General features: G+C 51.0%; 4 protein-coding genes across 4 annotated transcripts; 2 read left to right on the forward strand and 2 right to left on the reverse strand.

The window, feature by feature from the left end:
- Window positions 1–266: 266 nt before the first annotated feature.
- Window positions 267–4032, reverse strand: BC939DRAFT_43088 (uncharacterized protein). The gene is made up of 3 exons (XM_051553239.1): window positions 3814–4032; window positions 1930–3729; window positions 267–1829 (listed from the first exon to the last, which is right to left on the reverse strand). The coding sequence occupies exons 2-3, from the start codon at window positions 3711–3713 to the stop codon at window positions 308–310; spliced, it is 3306 nt and encodes a 1101-aa protein (XP_051406565.1). The 5' UTR covers window positions 3714–3729; window positions 3814–4032; the 3' UTR covers window positions 267–307.
- Window positions 4033–8948: 4916 nt separating this feature from the next.
- BC939DRAFT_403723 (glutamine synthetase type III N terminal-domain-containing protein) lies at window positions 8949–11626 on the forward strand (the record flags this gene model as incomplete). The annotated part of the gene is made up of 2 exons (XM_051552764.1): window positions 8949–9323; window positions 9725–11626. 2 exons carry the CDS (start codon window positions 8949–8951, stop codon window positions 11624–11626), a joined length of 2277 nt encoding a protein of 758 aa, XP_051406566.1.
- A 1259-nt stretch (window positions 11627–12885) lies between these two features.
- On the reverse strand, window positions 12886–14886 carry BC939DRAFT_43127 (uncharacterized protein). Its single transcript, XM_051553240.1, has 3 exons — window positions 14421–14886; window positions 13303–14291; window positions 12886–13190 (listed from the first exon to the last, which is right to left on the reverse strand). The coding sequence occupies exons 1-3, from the start codon at window positions 14433–14435 to the stop codon at window positions 12917–12919; spliced, it is 1278 nt and encodes a 425-aa protein (XP_051406567.1). The 5' UTR covers window positions 14436–14886; the 3' UTR covers window positions 12886–12916.
- Window positions 14887–15026: 140 nt separating this feature from the next.
- On the forward strand, window positions 15027–16950 carry BC939DRAFT_481973 (uncharacterized protein; the record flags this gene model as incomplete). Its single annotated transcript, XM_051559076.1, has 5 exons — window positions 15027–15107; window positions 15219–15269; window positions 15672–16454; window positions 16565–16668; window positions 16770–16950. 5 exons carry the CDS (start codon window positions 15027–15029, stop codon window positions 16948–16950), a joined length of 1200 nt encoding a protein of 399 aa, XP_051406568.1.
- Between the last annotated feature and the right edge of the window lie 2461 nt (window positions 16951–19411).

Here is a 19411-nt window from a genome sequence, read left to right on the forward strand (position 1 = left end):
TCTAATAGCTGGGAAGTGGAGCGGAGAAAAAGGACATGGAAGTCTATTTCATGATCCACATCTCCCTTTACATCTGTCAAATAAAGACGAGGGGAAACCAAGGAAGAGCGGAACGCAAAGTACTTTGTTCTGGGAATCATTGGCAGATAAGGAAGCGACATCTATATTTTCCTCATAATAAACGCGACCTGTCGTGCCAAGCACTATTCTGTTCTGGAGAAAAAAGCATTCATGCACGCGTTCTGTCTACGCGTTCAAGGCACATACACGGTTCTTTTTTTTATTATTATTGTTTCGCGCTACCGCTCTAATGGCCGACGCGAAGGGTCGCCGCATCATCCGCAAGCGAGCAATGGTCCAACAAAAAGATATCCAAATCCTGCCATCCACCTCCAACCCGGACCATCACCTTCCTCTTCTTCCCACTGCCTGCCTTCGCTGCCGGCGCCGAACTCGACGACGACACGGGACTATTGAACGACCTCGCCCGCATTCGTGTTGACCGACTCGCTGCCGGCTCCGGTCTTCTCAAAGTGTTCATCCCTTGCTGCTGCTGCTGCTGCTGTTTGTACAACGCTTCCTCAACGCCGCTCAGGCTTCGTCCACTCGACGTTTGCGAATCATCCGCAGCCTGCGACGATGAGCGTCCGTACTCCATCAACCGACACAACACCATCTTCCCGCCTAGCGCCACGATCCTTCCGTGCGCACGCTCTTCTACCCTGCCTCCGAAATAGTACTTCCCCTCCCCGAGTCGTCGAACCTGCATCTGGATCGGACTCGCGTTCAAGATCCGCGCAAATTCTTCGTCCAGCTCATCACCACGGACCGATACATAGCTCGCAGAGGGTCTCTCTTGAACCCTCACCTTTTCCAGCAAATCTGGTAGCTCAGACTTGTTTTGCGCCTTTTTTGACTGTTCCTGCTGCTGCTGCTGATGTTGTTGTTGCTGGTGTTGTTGTTGCTGATGTTGTTGCTGTTGATGTTGATGTTGTTGTTGCTCCTGTAACTGCTGAAACCGCGACGGTTGCAGTCTGCTAAACGACCCTACGGACGACGACGAAGACGTCGAAGGACTCGCCGGCTCTTCGAATGGCGGTACAGGACACGTCTCCAGCCCCATACTAGAAGAAGATCCCGTCGTCGACCCAGGCCCTGGTCCATACACCGATCCCACTCTCTCTGCAAAGTATCCCCCCGAAGCCGCCGCCGTCGTCGTCGTCCTCGATGTCTGTAGTCTCCCATGGTTATCCAACGAAGTCCTCCGATTCCGCTGCAGATTCTGGATTCCATCGCCCACGTTCTGAGCACTCGACTGTCGCTGCCGAACTGTTGGTGGTGGCGAGAACATCGACTGCCGCTGTCCCGAGGGCGCTTCGCGCCCGTACGGTATCGGACTACTCGATCGCCGCTGAGACATCGTCGTCGCCAGTGTTGCCGATGTCGGGGTCGGTGCAGAATTCTGTCGGGATCGGGTCAACGAATTCGTGACCACAGGCGGTGGTAATTTGAGCTGCGATTTTCGTCCGCTGGCTGCGGATCCAGGTGTAGGCGATGTTGACCTTGCAGTCTGAGCTCCCGCAGACAGTTTACTCATGCTTCCGACGGGCGAGAACACGGGCTTCAGCTGCGACGGTCCGCCATTAAGTGAGGGCGTGCAGGATGTACTCCTGGTCCTGGACATCGAAGATGCTGAGCGAGAGAGAGGTGGACGCGAGGGATCAGGATCATACTCCTGTCGACTCGAAGACCGGGAACGTGGGGCATATGTCGCTGCAGCGGATGGTGAATGTGGGATTCCAGGGATAGAAGGCGATGTTGTTTTTGTGCTACAAGACAAAAAGAAAGAAAGAAAGAAAGCTCCATTAATAACACGACCTTCATCTAGAAATAAAAAGAATGGATATTACAAAGGAAAGGTCAATGTACCTTGGACACCATGGGCGCGGTTTGTCCGATGTTTGTCTAGAGGGTGATCGTGATGGGCTTCGACTCAACGATCGATAGTTGACATATGTGTTTGGTGACAGCATGGACGGCAGACTAGTGATTGAAGGCACTGGTGACCAAGGACGGTGGCGTTGAGTGTTCATAGGCGACCGATTCCTAGCCCTCAAAGACTCGTTTGGAGAACCAGCTGGAGACTGAAGCGACGATGTCAATGGCAGAGGTCGCCGTCCACGCTGCTGCACCGGCTGAACCTGCTGAGCCTGCTGAGGCGGCTGAAATAAGGCAGGTGGTTCAGGAGATCTCCATTCTGACTGAGTTCGGGATCGTCGCATCGCAAACAACGGCCTTTCCGGGAGCTGCGCTGGAGGTGTAGGGATGTGCGATGGAATGGACGCATCCAAAATGTCCAGCATTTCCTCGATGCTATCCAAGTCCAATTCGACCTGGTCAAGACTGTCTCGAAGCTGATCCCACTTTGTCTTCATGATGCGATGCTTCTGAAGGATCTCTGTGTTCTTTGTCGTGCGACTGTCGATCCCGTTCTCCAGCATGTTGAGCATCTTGTTGACAGCAGGTGCATAATATTTGTGCTTGGCCTCAAAGCTCTTGAAGATCGTGTAGAGATGGTCACGGTCGATGGGTGCGGTTGGCACGACCTTTTCCCTCACCATCGCCTTGATCTGGTCAACCAGCCCCTTGCAGTGCACAATAGCCCTGTCCATCGACTCCATCATCGACTCGACTTGTCCAGCAACCTGCTCAAATACAGCCAACCAGCGCTCCTCCTTCAATTCGTCTCCTATCTTCTCGCGACGTGCTTTGGCGTCATCCCATAGACCAAGTAGCTCGCGATATTGATCCTGCAGCTCATCTTGAGTGGGATCTTTGGAGGTCAGTGCATCGAGTTGAGATGTTAACGCCCCTATCCTTGGTGTCAGGGACTCGATTTGACTGTCGATATCAGCCAAGGCATCCGTGCTGCGCTGTTGCCTTCCCTGTGTCTCCTCTAAGCTAGTGACACCCGTGTCGAGCGGTGATGTCGAAAGCGAATATGGTGGACTGGAAGGCATCTCTGCTGTCGTGGACGAACCTTGGACATGACGCGACCTCTCGTCCTGGAGTCTGTCCATAGTCAACTCGATATTCTCCACCTCCGCCAGGACATTTTCCATTTGCGTTAACAGCTCCCGGCGAGTTTGAGCACTTGCGAAAATGCCCTTGACCTCGTCCAACATCGTCTTGAGTGCACCCCAGCCGTACTGGATGGTCTTTGTCGTATGTTGCAGCTCTTGTCCTGTTAATGCTGGTTCTTCTGCTTCGTTTTTGCCTCTGAGTTGCTGCTCCTGTGTTGTATCTGAGGTCTCTAATCTTGGTCCGACCTTGTCCCTGAGCTCTACCATCATCTCGATATTTGGGTGGAATCGATTCATGATCATGTCGATCTCGCTCACGTCCTGCTTTCCATTGGCACTTTTTTGCTGCGCCTCTACCTTCAGATCCAGCACGGCCAACTTGGCTGTTTCAAGCCACACTGTGAGATCCGAAGCCGCTTTTCGGAACCTTGAGCTGAGAATGTCGATAGGGATAGTGTCGTATGATGTGAGAACATGGTAGATATCGCTGTATGGTACCGGCAGTTTTTTCAGATTCTCCAGGTGTGATTCGTATGGTGATTCTGTAGTCGATTCCTCTATACTGCTGTCGCTCTTTCTTACAGAGATGGGTAATGACATTGCTAATTCGCTTTCTTGCTGGGAGGACATAATAGTAGTTTCTGATCTACGGAGAAAAAAGATGTGTCAATTGGGCGAAATATAATATAACCCATTTACTGCCTAGATAGAAATCAAAAAAATTGCTTACGTCGTTATATATTTGTCAGGCGCACAGTGCGGGCGTACTGAAGATTACTTTGAGGAAAACGGCCTGAAGGAGGAGAATGATCAAGAACTGAGTGTTAGCAGAGGACAAGGAGCAAATAGAAGCCCGAGGTTGAACATGGTTGATAAACGGGTCATCCAGGATTGGTGTGTGTGTGTAGCGGAGAAACAACAAAACAAGTCGGGGCCAAAAGTACGAACAAGGCTAGCGTTGTGCTACATCCCCATCTGCAACCAAGCCGGCTACCTCCTTTCATTCCCATTTGCACTCCTTGAATCTTCGACGGAGGGCCGTTATTCTTCACATTCAAAAGCGTAGCAGGTTATCGGGGTGCAAAGGAGAGGGTTTATTGCAGTAGCCGAAATCAGGAGTCGCCCTCGCGGGGTGAGAGGATGGGGAAGGCGAGATAGAGAGGCAATCAAGCGAGGATGGAACGATGTCGAGCGCCAGAGCTGAACCGTATGGCCACTACTTTTTAGCCATGTCGCCACCCTGTTATCAGGGCCCCTGTGCTACGAGTGAGCCTCGGCAACAATGGTTCTCTTTGGACCAAGCCGTAAAACGCTTGTTCCAATGCCTCCTTGCGCCATTTTGTATGGGATTTTGGTGTGAAAGGGGTCAATTGGCGGCAATTGGTGGCAATTGGTAGTAGTTCATAGCAATTCGTACCAACCGGAAGACGCGTTTTAGTTGGATATGGTTGGTCGCGTTTTCGTTACAGGGGTTCCAATGGAAGGAATATGATAAAGAAGGGATGATTTAAAAGAATGGAAGGTGTTTGATGGATTCAAAGTGGTATAAGTTCTATTCGTATAAAAAGAGCGGGTTTGATCAGCTGAAGGGTGCTAGTCGAGATTACAGACAGCGCTCATCAGTTGTTGTGGATGGAATGAGTGAATGAGAACGCTGGAAGAATGAGTGAGTGTGAGTGCGCAGAAGCGAGTGAGTGTGAGTAAGAGAGAGAAGAGAAAGCTGAGCTCGACTCAATCCAGCCCAACCCGTGCTCCTTTCGTCTTTTGCTCCTATTGCCAGCATGACTCTGGCATGTCCACACCCTTTTTTTTCATTTTCATTTTTTTTTTTTGTTGTTGCCTTTATTGTCGAGTGCACTGTTGTATTCATTGTGTGTGGAGCACTTTCACAGCATACAGGACAAACTGGACCAGTCGGCGATCTCTATCGTAATTGCAATAAAAGCACTAGCTTCATTTCAGAGCAGAAAAAAAATGTCCACCCATGGAAAGAAGAGAGAGCACTCAAAAAAAAAAAAATAGCATTGCCATTACTCCGTCAGGAACCTTCGGATGTGCGAAACAAGAACATCAACTGGCGGGGAGGGAACCAAAGATAGTCAGGGAAATATGATATCCATTTCTGTCTATTTGACCACAAATAGCTCTGCAACAGATGGTGAATTGGGCGTATACGGATGCTGGCCGTTATGGGGGGTGTAGGCAGCCTTGCCATCCGTTCCATGGCAGCAGAAGAATAATGAGACAGAGGGCTCGCCTTTGCTTTAATTGGCGATTTGCAGCCCACAGGCTCCACATGCAGCACATTAACCCTATTTCTAGATGACGCGTCTTGCCTCTGCTGGCTGTCTACCTCCTGCTCCTATGCTCTGCATCGTCCTATTTATACACTAGATACCTCGCGCTGTGCATGTGCATCTTTGGTGTAGATGTACTTGTAAGTCTATGTTTATGCATCATCTTTGGACGCACCTTGAACATTCCTCCGCACAGCAGGACAAAGACCAAATAGAACGCTAATTTCAGGCACAAGGTATGACCCATTTTCGTGCTATGGCACTTAGCTAACCACAGACCATCATTTGACCCGAACCGTGTCTGGATGGAGAAAATGTACGACAATACATTCTTGGAACCGATCGCATAGAATTACTCGTAATCGAACTCGATTTTTTTAAGGCACTCGTCATTGTCCACCTTTTAAGGAAGATATATTTGCCTGCACCGCGTATGAATCCTACAGTCATTGAACGCCCTTCGCCGGTGTACAGATCATTTCTTATCCTTCATGCGCAACATCAAGAACTTTCCCACGCCTACAACATAGTATCAGGATTGAACAGAATTAAAAAAAAAAAAAAAAAAGGAAAAAAGGAAAAAAGAAAAAAAAATAACCGCATTGCATCTTCAGCTTTCCAATTTTTGGGGTCAAACGTTAAGAGATATCGAACTTTGCGCTGCCGAGAGTGTAGGCAAATAGATATTGGTCATCGGACAAAAAAAAAAAAAAAATTGGCTGACTCACTGTGGCCAGTGAGTAGGATAGAGGACGAATGTTGCTGTGGTGACAGATCACTCCTTCGCCGCAGTTATGTGCTAATGGAGGAAAGGTATGCGGTAGAAGCCGTGAGAAAAGTGGCTCGGTTGCTTTTACCGTTGCGATCGCAAGTCTAATCTGCGGGCAATTGCTACAGGTGCTGTGAGGGGTCTACACGCTGCTCGGCGCAAACAGAAACAACAAAAAAATAAAAAAAAAAAACGGCGATTTGCCACGCGAGTAGAACGTGGCACATGACATTTCCGGAAAATGGTTTGTATGGTGCAGGGGCTACTTATATCGTGTGGTGGGACGGGTGTCCAGCTGGTGTTGTATCGACTTCTTTACACCAAGGTCTCCGACATCATATGAAAATGATGACTAGACTATGTGCCGCTTATCGGAAGATAAGCACGTGTACAGCTGCCGCCTGATAGGGGTTTTTCAGGGATGTCTCGTTTTTAGGAGTTTAAGGTTTTGTATGCCCTGACACAAATTCAAACATCGATATGGCACCCGATACGACCAAATCTCAAAAAAGAGTTTACAATTACGGACCAAAAGAAAAAAACTCGGCACCGTATACCTAGACTTGGGGCGATATAGTGTAGCTTTAGTGGTGCTGATGAGGAGGAATGATGCGGTCGATGTGCTCATCCCACGAAACCGACAGAAGCAGGAAACTCTAACTTTGGGAGGAGAACCGCTCCTTCTAGACAGCATGTTCCCGCAGACAACCTGTCCCAAGTATAGGATGTGATGACAACAGATTAGACTAGGTCGCCACAACTTGGCGCTAAAAGACGTACCCGGACAATGGACCTAAAACACCATACGTACGTTGAAGCAAGATATGATCTGTATTGCTTGTGTTCTCTAGACCAAAGAATCTACCCAGATAATGCGCGGTTGACTGATCAAAAGCAGCATCGACACTGCACGAAGAGATCCGTCTATCTCATCAAAAAGAAAGAGGTTAGGTGGAGCACGAAGATCGATCCTCCGTAGGAGCGTCGTAAACGCGTGTATAGCGCGTCGTAGATCTTTTAGCGCGCGTCGGTCCTGTTGTTCTTCTACTCCGTACACAAATAAACTACTGTACATCCAAAATTTATGGATCATCGCCTCTATTTTCGTTCCTCTTGCCTCTCCACCTGCTTCCTTCTTCTCCCATAAATTAGATCCGCGAATTACGCTTGAGAAGATACAGGATGCTGTGTGTGTGTGCTGTATTGCTGCAACTGATCCGATCCACGAGCTGGGCGCTGCTGATCCAATTTGCCTTTGTTTTTTGTTCTTGCTTTTGGTCGCCTCAGGACCATCTTTTCAGTGGAGTAGCTAGACCTAATTGCTTTGATCTCAATATTTCGTTGGAGCCCTTGTTGTGGCGGACGGATGGATAAAGAAGGTATCTACTTTACTAGATGACAAAATAATGAATTGCCCTGGTTCATTCTCGGCTCCACCTTCATCTACCGTATTTTCTTTGAATGAACAGTTTGAAACAGCGCGCGTTCTTTTATTTTGTACTTTCTTAGAATGGAAACCAACAAAATGCGGGGCAGACGACTAAGCGACGGACAAGGAAAACCATGATAAGGGCTCCTTTCCTCTTGTGCCTTGGCTTCAATTGAGAACAAATCAGGGACACGACGTATCATCTACACGGATTTACATCTTTACTAGACAGGAAGGCAATCAGGAACGCTTTGATTCTTGGGCAAACTGGATACATAGGGTTATGCTCGAGGCTATTATTATTATAATTATTATTAGGATAGTCCACTGTCAAGGGTAGGGACAAGGATAAGGACGAAGACAAGACAAGAAACAAGGACTTTTCTTGATGTCTTGGAAGCAGCTACAGTCCGTGGCTAAAAAAAAAAAATAAAAAAAAAAAAAAGACCTCAATTATTTTTTTTCTCTCATCCTACAGATCGATGGGGTTCAGGGTCAGCGGCTGAGGAGAAATGCTAAACGGGAGGGCAGCATGGACGCGAAGACAGCTCCTGCAACCAACGAGAAAGGAGCCAATTGCGCTCAAGGACAGAGAGATAGGGGGATTTTACAGGGGTTCGAGTTCAAAGTTGCAAGCAAGCGACGTCCATGGACAGTGCAGCAGCAGCAGGTTGGCATGCATCGAGAAATAGGGCCGAGCAGTAGTGGATCGTAGGATTCTCCTTGGCCCCTGGGAAGTGCCATTGCTCGCACAAGCAAAGGCGAAGGGGGAAGGGAAGCTGGGGAAGTACACAGTCTGGCGAGGACTGGACACGCAGAGTGCAGGCTATAGTGGCAGCAGTAGCCAGACCAGACCAGACCAGACCAGACCAGACCAGACCAGACTAGACTAGACTAGAGTAGCGAGAGAGAGTGGCCGAGTGCAGTCAAGGAAAGAATAGCAGCAGTAGTAGTCTAATGGCTGGATTGAATGGGAGATAACAAATCCAGTGGATCGAATCGAATCTAGTCGAGTCAAAGGGAGTGTGTTGTCCCTGAACGAGGAAAGTGACTGCCCGCGTTCATTTCAATCGAGATTAAAGTACCCGCCGCATTCAATCCGCTCTATTGTCTGTATTGTATGCTCCACCTGCCTCCTTCCTATCGTCGTCCTGGAGTCCTGGAGTCCCTCTCGCCCCATCTTTGCGAGTGTGAGGACGCTTTCATATTTAAACCTCCCCGGAGACGCCCTTCCTCCCTCTTCTTCTCTCCTCCCATCCAATCCACTCCTTCCTTCTCCCTCTCTTCGTCTTCTGTACATCAACCCCCCTTCTTCCCCCTCCTGTAAATATATACCCTATACTCACCTCCTCTCCACCCATTCCTTAACCATGGCCAACCAGGCTCGCGTCGCTTCCCTCCAGGACAACATCAACCGCCCCACCCGGGTCCTCTCCTACCCCAAGAAGGCCGATGGCAAGCCTCTCTACACCTCCGAGTTCTTTGGCGAGAACGTCTTCTCGCTTCAGCAGATCGCCAAGGCCCTGCCCAAGCCCGCCTATGCCTCCTTCCTGAAGCAGATGCGCGGTCGCCAGGCCCTCGACAAGGGCACTGCTGACGCCATCGCCCACGCCGTCCGCATTTGGGCCATGGACCGTGGCGCCACCCACTTCACCCACTGGTTCCAGCCCCAGACCGGCTCGACCGCCGAGAAGCACGATGCTTTCCTCACACTAAAGTCCAGCTTCTCCCCCAATGGCGAGGAGGTAAGAAAACCCCCCCCCCCCGAACGGATCAGTGGAAATGGACAGCAAGAGGAAACAACTTTCAGGCTTTTTTATTATCAGCATGGACTGGGATCCCAGAAGAAAAAACAGATCTAGGCAGGGGATGTAGATGGATCATTGGGCTGTCCTAGACACAAAATGGTCGATCTTTTTGGTCTACTGTCAGCGCATCTTTGGAGCCTATGTCGTGTCCCGTTAGTGCAAAGGACCATTAGGGACTGTGGGATGATAAGGACGGGGCACTGCCGATACGATGCGTCTATTTTCTACCGCTACGGGTGGAGGGGAAGAGGGAGGGAGATGATTCACGCCACGGAAATATGATTGCTGGTCAAATAGATCCATATACTAACAGCTAGGTATCTATCTATTTTAATTAGGTCACTGCCATCGATGCCTTCTCTGGCTCGCAGCTGCTCCAGGCCGAGCCCGATGCGTCATCGTTCCCCTCCGGAGGCATGCGCACCACCTTCGAGGCCCGTGGATACACCGTCTGGGACACCACCTCGCCCATGTTCATTCAGGAGGGACCCCACGGCACCTCGGTCCTTTACATCCCCTCGGTCTTCATCTCCTACAACGGCGATGCTCTCGACGAGAAGACCGTCCTCCTCCGCTCAACCTCCGCCATCGCAAAGTCCGCCAGCGAGCTCCTCAACCTCATTGACCCCGTCCCCGTCGGTGCTCAGCCCAAGGTCAGCCATGTCTACACCACCCTCGGAACCGAGCAGGAGTACTTCTTGATCGACCGCTCCCTCTACTCCCTCCGCCCCGACTTGAAGCACACCGGCCGCACCTTGATCGGAAACTTGCCCCCCAAGCATCAGCAGATGGACGATCACTACTTCGGACGCGTTCCCTCCAAGGTCATGGCCACCATGTCCGAGGCCGAGCTCGAGCTCTTCCGTCTTGGTGTCCCTGTCAAGACCCGCCATAACGAGGTCGCCCCTCAGCAGTTCGAACTCGCCCCCATCTTCGAGGAGGCCTCGCTCGCGGTTGATCACAACCTGTTGACCATGGACGTTCTCTCCAAGGTCGCCCACAAGAACAAGCTGAAGGTCCTCTTCCACGAGAAGCCCTTCAAGGGTGTCAACGGATCCGGCAAGCACTGCAACTGGTCCATGTCGACTGACCGTGGCGAGAACTTGCTCGACCCCACTGTCAAGCCCGAGACCAACTACCGCTTCTTGCTTGTCCTCGTCGCTGTCCTCCACGCCGTCCACCAGCACGGAGGCCTCATGCGTACCTCGATCGCCTCTTCCTCCAACGAGCACCGTCTCGGTGCTTGCGAGGCTCCCCCAATGATCGTTTCTGTCTTCTTGGGTGAGCACTTGACCGAGGTCCTCAACTCGATCGAGGAGTCCCGCCCCATCAAGAACTTCTCCGTTCCCGAGATCCAGACCATCAAGTTGGGAGGCACTGCATTGGATGTCAAGGTCGCCTCTTTGCCCAGCATCGCCCGTGACTTGACCGACCGCAACCGCACCTCGCCCTTCGCCTTCACCGGCAACAAGTTCGAATTCCGTGCTGTCGGCTCCAAGCAGTCGCCTGCCTTCCCCGTCACCATCCTCAACGCCGCCGTCGCCTCGGCTCTTCAGGATGTCACTGCTGCCCTTCGCGAGCAGATGGGCGACAAGCCCTACCCCTCGGATGCCGACAAGGTCGCTGTCATCAAGAAGTTCATTGCCTCGACCAAGTCTGTTCGCTTCGAGGGCGATGGTTACTCCGAGGCCTGGATCCACGAGGCCGAGAAGCGTGGTCTGCCCAACATCAAGACCAGCCCCGAGGCCTTCGAGCAGCTCTTGAACCCCGTTCACTCGGACATGTTGACCAAGCTCGGTATCTTCACCGCCTCGGAGCTCCAGTCCCGTCACTTGATTCTCCAGGAGCGCTATGCCAAGGATCTCCTCGTCGAGGCCTCGACCCTCCGCACCTTGCTCGCCTCCCAGATCTTGCCTGCTGCTTTTGAGTACCGTGCTAGCTTGGCTCAGGCCATCGGCTTGTTGAGAAACATCGACAACGACGATGCTTCGCCCGAGTTGGCTGCCCTCAAGGCCCTGACCCCTGTTGTCAAGGAGCTCCAGGCTGCGATCGAAAGCTTGGACGGCTCCATCCATGGTATGCATGAGGTCGGCGATGATGCCGTTGCGGAGGCCAAGTTCGCCAACGACCATATCGCCCCTGCCCTGAACGTTGCCCGTGCTGCGGCCGACAAGCTCGAGGCCTTGACCGCCGACAAGTACTACCCCATCCCCCACTACAGTGAGCTCTTGTGGTTCTAAGTCAGCGGCGGATTATTTTTTTCAGGGGAAACCAGCAGTGAATTGTCATGGGGAAAACAGGATTATATTATTTTTTCAGGGATCTGTATTTTGTAGCATATCAACCAGAAAGGAGTCAAAGCATTGCTCTTTTGTGAACAAGGAACACCATTCAAATAAAACAACCAACTCAAAAAACACATTGTTCTAAACGAAATATACCATTGAAAGCCGCTTCCGGTGATTTATTTTTATGAATGAGGCAATGCCACGAAGAGGGGAAAAAAAATGTAAGGATAGTAAGGACATGGCCGATTGAAAAACAACAAAATGGAAGTGACTCTCGAGACTACTTCCTCATGATCCTCGACACAAGCTTCGACCGCAGTGCCTTCTCGTCATGTACTACCTTGCCTCCTTTGCCGTCGTCCCTGATGACCTTGAAGTACCGGCTGCCATCGTTCACCGAGAACACCGTGCACCACTCCGGCAGTTCCTTGCTCAACATCTCCAGGCTCTCTCCTCCTTCGACCTCAGAAATCGGCATCCGTGAGCTCTTGACCACCTGCTCCGTCAGTGTCTGGAGCAAGCTCACGTCGATGCGCTTGAACCGGATCAGATCAAACACGGCTGGCAGTCGCGACAAAGTCAGGGCCTGTTGCTTTTCTTCTGCAGTGCCCAGTCCGCGGCTTACTTCTTTCTTCTCCAGTTGCTTCTGTCGGATCTAGTGTGCGTGGGCCAATAAAACACAAGAAGACTGGTGAGTTGGATATGGATTATGGATCATGGATTGTGAGCAGCGTTAGCAAACTAGCTGCAAAGGCACACAGGTTCCGATACGTTACTCGTTCTTTGAGTTGCTCCAGTGAAGAAAGCGGCTTGGCCACTGGAGCCTCAGCGACCACCTTTGCGACCGCTGCTGCACTCCCTGACGCCTTCTCGTCCTTCTCCTCCTTCTCCTCCTTCTCGTCTTTCGCCTTCCTCATGTCCTGCTCGACCTGCTTGTCCTGTTCGTCCTTGACAGCATATGGACTTGCTGTCGCCCGTCCTTCGTCTGTCCGAGATCGCTGCATCATATCGTTCCTGTTCCCCAGTGCCTTCAGGTCCAGCTTCCGCACATCGACCACCGCCGGTTTCAGCAGTGGAATCTCTGCCTCCGCCACCATCGGCACACTCTCCACGTCAAAATCTGGATGCCACTGATGTGGAAAGGTATCTGTCCTCGGTGGAGTCGTCGACCTCAGGAATTTCTAGTCATCCCGCATAGTAAACAACACACCCCTCCCTGTGTTAGTATAGTGCATCCGCATATCATCCACTCATCGCACAATCCCTCTGCTCCGCTGAGGATGCTCGCCCTACCTGGTGGTACACTTGGATGTGCTCATAGACCCGATCTACAAACAGCTTGCGCCTCCTTTCCGCCTGCGGAATGAAATTCGCCTCCGTCTCGCTCTTCAGCTCCTGCATCTCAATCAGGATCGACCGCGTCTTGACTCCCTCGAACAGGCATGGTGCTGCCGTGTACCGGTAACACTCTGGCAACACTGTCTTGAGTTGCGCAAGATGCCCGAGTTCAAAATTCCTATTCGTCAACGATACATTGCACATAGTGCTGTGTCAGTACCTCAGATACATTGCATTCATCCGCTCCATCCATAAAAAAAGAACAGGCGCTGCCTAAGCCCGCTGCGGACCTTGATGACTGGAGCTCGACATGTTTCTTCATCTTGTGGTAAAAGCACAGCTGGCCCTGTCCTTTCATGAACACCATCACAGTCTCAAGCGCCTTGAAATTGAGATACAGCGTATTCAAGTGGCTAGGCAGTGGCAGTAGAGCCGCCCCGACTGTCGACTGCTGCACTGCGAATGGCCGTGGAATCCTAGAGGACGATGAGATCGATCTGCGCACCTCGACTTTGCTGTAGTAGCCGTCGCTGGGCTGCTCCTCAGACACCTTCCGGGGACTGGTCCGTGGAGCCGCCTTGGCAACCGTGCGTGCCAGTGGATGGATGTTATCGTCGTCATCGTCACCGCTGCTGCTGCGGCTGCTGTGTCTCCGGAAAATGGTGTCCTCTGCCACTGGCTTCAGTGGTATGGTATGTTCTGTTGGTTGTGACCTGTTCTTTGTTGCTGTACCATCCTCTTCTGCTGTATCCGCTTTTGGTGCCTGCTTATTGTCTTCAGAAGAATGTTGTGCTTGTGCTTGTGTTTGATCTCTGTCTCTGGACTCCTCTATTGCCTGATCCTTGATTTCAGTGAGCTGTGTCGGCTGTGGTGTTGACGGGGTCTCTGTATCTTTCGCATCCCTTGCATCCTCTGCATCCTCTGCATCCTCTGCATCCTCTGCATCCCCTACATTCCCTGCATCCTCTGTAAACGACGAGTCAGCGTTCTCAATGGCAGCAGTTGGGTCTTCGTCATAATGTGCTGTGCTCGCTATCGACAGCTGCTCGTCCTTGCTGACTGTGTGCCTGAAGTGGATCGACGACTGTGCCTTGGAGATAGTCGTAGATGTGGATGTAGTCGTGGTCCTAGTCGTGGCCGTTGTTGTGGCCGTGCTGTGTAGTGTCTCCTGTGTAATGTTATCCTTCTTGACTTCTTGAGACAATGACCTCGATCGCAATGTCCGCGTCTCCTGGCCTTCTGCTGTCTTCTTGTCCTCCTTTGTCTGCTTGTAAGCAGCCTAGCAGTATTCACAGACATAGTAAATATCATCGAGCCGACGCATTGAGTATCACCAGTAAAGCGAGTATCACCAGCACAGCAACAGCATGCAACACGAGTTCAGTCCTGCAGCAGCCCAATCACCTACCAGTTTCTCCTCCATTGACTGTATGAGTCGGCCGGCCCTGTTCAGCAGCTGGTCGTCTGCTGAAAGACTAGAGTCATCATTGTCCGCTGTCGCTTGTCCATTGGTATCCGTTGCTGTGCCGTCGCCTGACTCTGCCTTGGCGCGCTTCTACGAGGTTGGATACAATACGGAGTATAAGTTCGCCTTCCCTGCGCTGAATCACCAGTGCTTGACAATTGAGGATGTTCAGCGAGTCGAGATGCAGGCACACGCACCTGGGCTATTGTCCTGCGCGGGCCAGCTTTCTTTTGCGCAAACTCCAGCCGTCTTTGGTTTCCAGGAGTCATGCTGATAGGTGGAAAGGTTACAAAGCAGGTGAAAGGTGTTATCAAGAGAGATATGGGTGGGCTGCACAACACGCGCGGGTGGATGAACAAACAGCAGTCCATTTGTTTCCCGCGTAAAAAAAAAATGTGGCCGTCCTATGCATGGCTCAGCTTCATCCCACTCCCGCCCTCTCCTTCCCTTTTCATTGCACTTCACCCTTTACTCACGCAAGCATATATCCACAGAAGCAAGGACAGACAACTGGAGACATCAAAGCAACAGCAGAAGAATACATCCGCGATGCAGGACGAGAACGCTATCGAGGCGCAACATAGTCCGCGCGGCATGAAGACTACATCGCACCTGAAAAACAAACCAGAAGTACGAGCGAGCACCATCGCCTGTGAAAACAGCATTGCATCTTTTCAGCCATGAAGTTCCGAGACTTACTGCATGTATACATTTACTGTTTGCTTCTTGAACCCTCGTTAGGGTGCTGCCGAAGGCATGCCACCGCAAAAGACACAAAAAACCAGTCATGTGGTAAATAGCATCGCTATTCAGGATGGGACCTCTCTATGACGACCCTGTTGAGGTGGATAGCTTTACTGATCGGCCATACCCTCTTGTGTGTCTACTTCAGCCGTCAGCTCAACTTCAAGATATAACTCCATTGAATCCCATCACGAACCTTCCCAGAGCACATGTAAGGATCGTTGTGCAAACGCTATTGCCCGTCATCCTCTGAAACGATGCGAACTGGGACTGACAGCGGGCTGCTCTTGTATCTCTTGGCATTTTAGAGCAGGACACATCCTCTACCCGGCACAGGAAAAGGGAGACAGGCCCAAGAGGTATACTTTGTCTCGCTCGACTACTTTGCAATAAGCGCAATTCTTTCGTTACAACCATACTGATACGGCGCCTTCTGATAATCCCAACTAGAACAACAAGCTCACAAAATCCCAAACATCCGTCGGGACCGAAAAGTCCAGCCGCCTTGTCCAGACACGTCTCAATGTACCATCCAAGCCGCAACACCAATCTCCCTCATCCGAGAAAGAGGATTCACTACCTGCAGCAACCGCACATGAATCAGAGACCCTCAGGACGCTGCAGAGTTCAATCGAGACACTCAAGGAATCAATCGCACAGCTTCAACGCCAGTTCAAGCAAGAGAGAGACACCTTTAACCATGCGCGCCAGACAATGCAAAAGGAGCAGGATGAGCTTATGGAGCAGATCGGAGATGCGGAGCAGGAAATGGAGGAACTTCAGGGTACCATTGCAAATCAAATCTCCGAAATTCAGAAGCATGAGGACAAAGTGTTTGAGTTGCAGAAGCAGATTGATGAGAGAAGCGATGAAATCAAACGACTGCAGAAGTATGTGGAGGAGTTCGAGGATGAGACTTGCAGGATACTGATGTATAACGAGTTCGAGGAGTTGACGCTCGATATTGAAAGACTGAGGGAGGCGATCGGCGAGCAGATGGCGATTCTGGGGGGGATGCATAACCAGGTAGAAGCAGTGGAATATGAAACCGATGCCTTGCATAGTAGGGATTTGAAGGGTCTGCTGGAGGAGAAGGACTATTATATTTTGGAGCTAGAACAGGCATTGGAGCCACAGAGTCTTGATATGGGGATTGTGCTCAATATGTCAATTGAAGAAGAGTTTGAAGCGCTCAGGCGGCAAGCCCAATTGACTAAGGATCTGGATAAGGAGGTAAGGAGCCATTACGGCCGTATCCCTACTACCTTGAAAGCAACGGCAATGATTTTGAAAATGAAAGAATGACTAACATCGAGAATCTTTTGGGGAATTCTCTGTGATAGGCGGCCAAGGCTCAGGCCCGACTTAAGATCAGATTCGAGAAGGAATGGATGTCCTTGGATCGCCAACATACTGTGAATATGGAGCAATTCACAGTGAAGATCGAGTAAGTGCCATCGCAGCTTGTTTTCAACTACAAGCAGCCGACATAAAAACGCTGTTGCTGAACCCTCATGTTGCGCCCCTGTGGCGTCTTCTTTGAAATAGGTCTCACAAGACGCGATTGAACAAGCTGCATAAGAACATTAAAAGCGCCAAGGAAACGCTTGCTGTTTCGGAGCAGGACTTCAAAGAAGCGGAAGCAGAGCGTTTGCAAGTCCTGACAAGGAGCAAGGCATTAGAACAGGAGATCGAAGACGTGCGGCGACAATTGGCCCACTACCTATGAATAAGATCAATATCGAGAGGTCAACGCATCGGCACAATCATCTCCTGGATTCTTCTTTCACGCTTCTTTGCTTTTCTTTTTGTACATATCATTCGCTGCAGCTTTGCTCCTTCCACCATTACTATATTTACGAGTGGGTGCTATCGTATGCGAAAGGCGGAGGTCAACAAGACGAAGACACTTTTCTCTTTTACGAATAAACAATGCCGTTCCAATAAAAACAATCTCTAAACACAAGCGTAATCTTCTTTCTTGACGCTTTATTCCTTGATTAATACCACACAGCGAAAATATTAGGCGAGGTATGATTAGGTGGTATTTTAAGTCCGCTGAACAAGTCAGCGCAGATCAGCTTCCTTGCAAGCAAAAGATGTCAAGGTCGTCGAGACTGGCTCTGGTGCGGAGGAAAAGGACTTGAAGGGCCGTAGGAACAAAACACGGCTCTTCGCAAAACAAAATGATAACAAAAGCAACTCTCAAGACTACTTCCTCATGATCCTCGACACAAGCTTCGACCGCAGTGCCTTCTCGTCATGTACTACCTTGCCTCCTTTGCCGTCGTCCCTGATGACCTTGAAGTACCGGCTGCCATCGTTCACCGAGAACACCGTGCACCACTCCGGCAGTTCCTTGCTCAACATCTCCAGGCTCTCTCTTCCTTCGACCTCAGAAATCGGCATCCGTGAGCTCTTGACCACCTGCTCCGTCAGTGTCTGGAGCAAGCTCACGTCGATGCGCTTGAACCGGATCAGATCAAACACGGCTGGCAGTCGCGACAAAGTCAGGGCCTGTTGCTTTTCTTCTGCAGTGCCCAGTCCGCGGCTCACTTCTTTCTTCTCCAGTTGCTTCTGTCGGATCTAGTGTGCGTGGGCCAATAAAACACAAGAAGACTGGTGAGTTGGATATGAATTATGGATCATGGATTGTGAGCAACGTTAGCAAACTAGCTGCAAAGGCACACAGGTTCCGATACGTTACTCGTTCTTTGAGTTGCTCCAGTGAAGAAAGCGGCTTGGCCACTGGAGCCTCAGCGACCACCTTTGCGACCGCTGCTGCACTCCCTGACGCCTTCTCGTCCTTCTCCTCCTTCTCCTCCTTCTCGTCTTTCGCCTTCCTCATGTCCTGCTCGACCTGCTTGTCCTGTTCGTCCTTGACAGCATATGGACTTGCTGTCGCCCGTCCTTCGTCTGTCCGAGATCGCTGCATCATATCGTTCCTGTTCCCCAGTGCCTTCAGGTCCAGCTTCCGCACATCGACCACCGCCGGTTTCAGCAGTGGAATCTCTGCCTCCGCCACCATCGGCACACTCTCCACGTCAAAATCTGGATGCCACTGATGTGGAAAGGTATCTGTCCTCGGTGGAGTCGTCGACCTCAGGAATTTCTAGTCATCCCGCATAGTAAACAACACACCCCTCCCTGTGTTAGTATAGTGCATCCGCATATCATCCACTCATCGCACAATCCCTCTGCTCCGCTGAGGATGCTCGCCCTACCTGGTGGTACACTTGGATGTGCTCATAGACCCGATCTACAAACAGCTTGCGCCTCCTTTCCGCCTGCGGAATGAAATTCGCCTCCGTCTCGCTCTTCAGCTCCTGCATCTCAATCAGGATCGACCGCGTCTTGACTCCCTCGAACAGGCATGGTGCTGCCGTGTACCGGTAACACTCTGGCAACACTGTCTTGAGTTGCGCAAGATGCCCGAGTTCAAAATTCCTATTCGTCAACGATACATTGCACATAGTGCTGTGTCAGTACCTCAGATACATTGCATTCATCCGCTCCATCCATAAAAAAAGAACAGGCGCTGCCTAAGCCCGCTGCGGACCTTGATGACTGGAGCTCGACATGTTTCTTCATCTTGTGGTAAAAGCACAGCTGGCCCTGTCCTTTCATGAACACCATCACAGTCTCAAGCGCCTTGAAATTGAGATACAGCGTATTCAAGTGGCTAGGCAGTGGCAGTAGAGCCGCCCCGACTGTCGACTGCTGCACTGCGAATGGCCGTGGAATCCTAGAGGACGATGAGATCGATCTGCGCACCTCGACTTTGCTGTAGTAGCCGTCGCTGGGCTGCTCCTCAGACACCTTCCGGGGACTGGTCCGTGGAGCCGCCTTGGCAACCGTGCGTGCCAGTGGATGGATGTTATCGTCGTCATCGTCACCGCTGCTGCTGCGGCTGCTGTGTCTCCGGAAAATGGTGTCCTCTGCCACTGGCTTCAGTGGTATGGTATGTTCTGTTGGTTGTGACCTGTTCTTTGTTGCTGTACCATCCTCTTCTGCTGTATCCGCTTTTGGTGCCTGCTTATTGTCTTCAGAAGAATGTTGTGCTTGTGCTTGTGTTTGATCTCTGTCTCTGGACTCCTCTATTGCCTGATCCTTGATTTCAGTGAGCTGTGTCGGCTGTGGTGTTGACGGGGTCTCTGTATCTTTCGCATCCCTTGCATCCTCTGCATCCT

Source organism: Gamsiella multidivaricata (genome assembly GCF_025024155.1).
Source record: "Gamsiella multidivaricata strain RSA 2152 chromosome Unknown BC939scaffold_123, whole genome shotgun sequence".
Lineage (NCBI taxonomy): Eukaryota > Fungi > Mortierellomycota > Mortierellomycetes > Mortierellales > Mortierellaceae > Gamsiella > Gamsiella multidivaricata.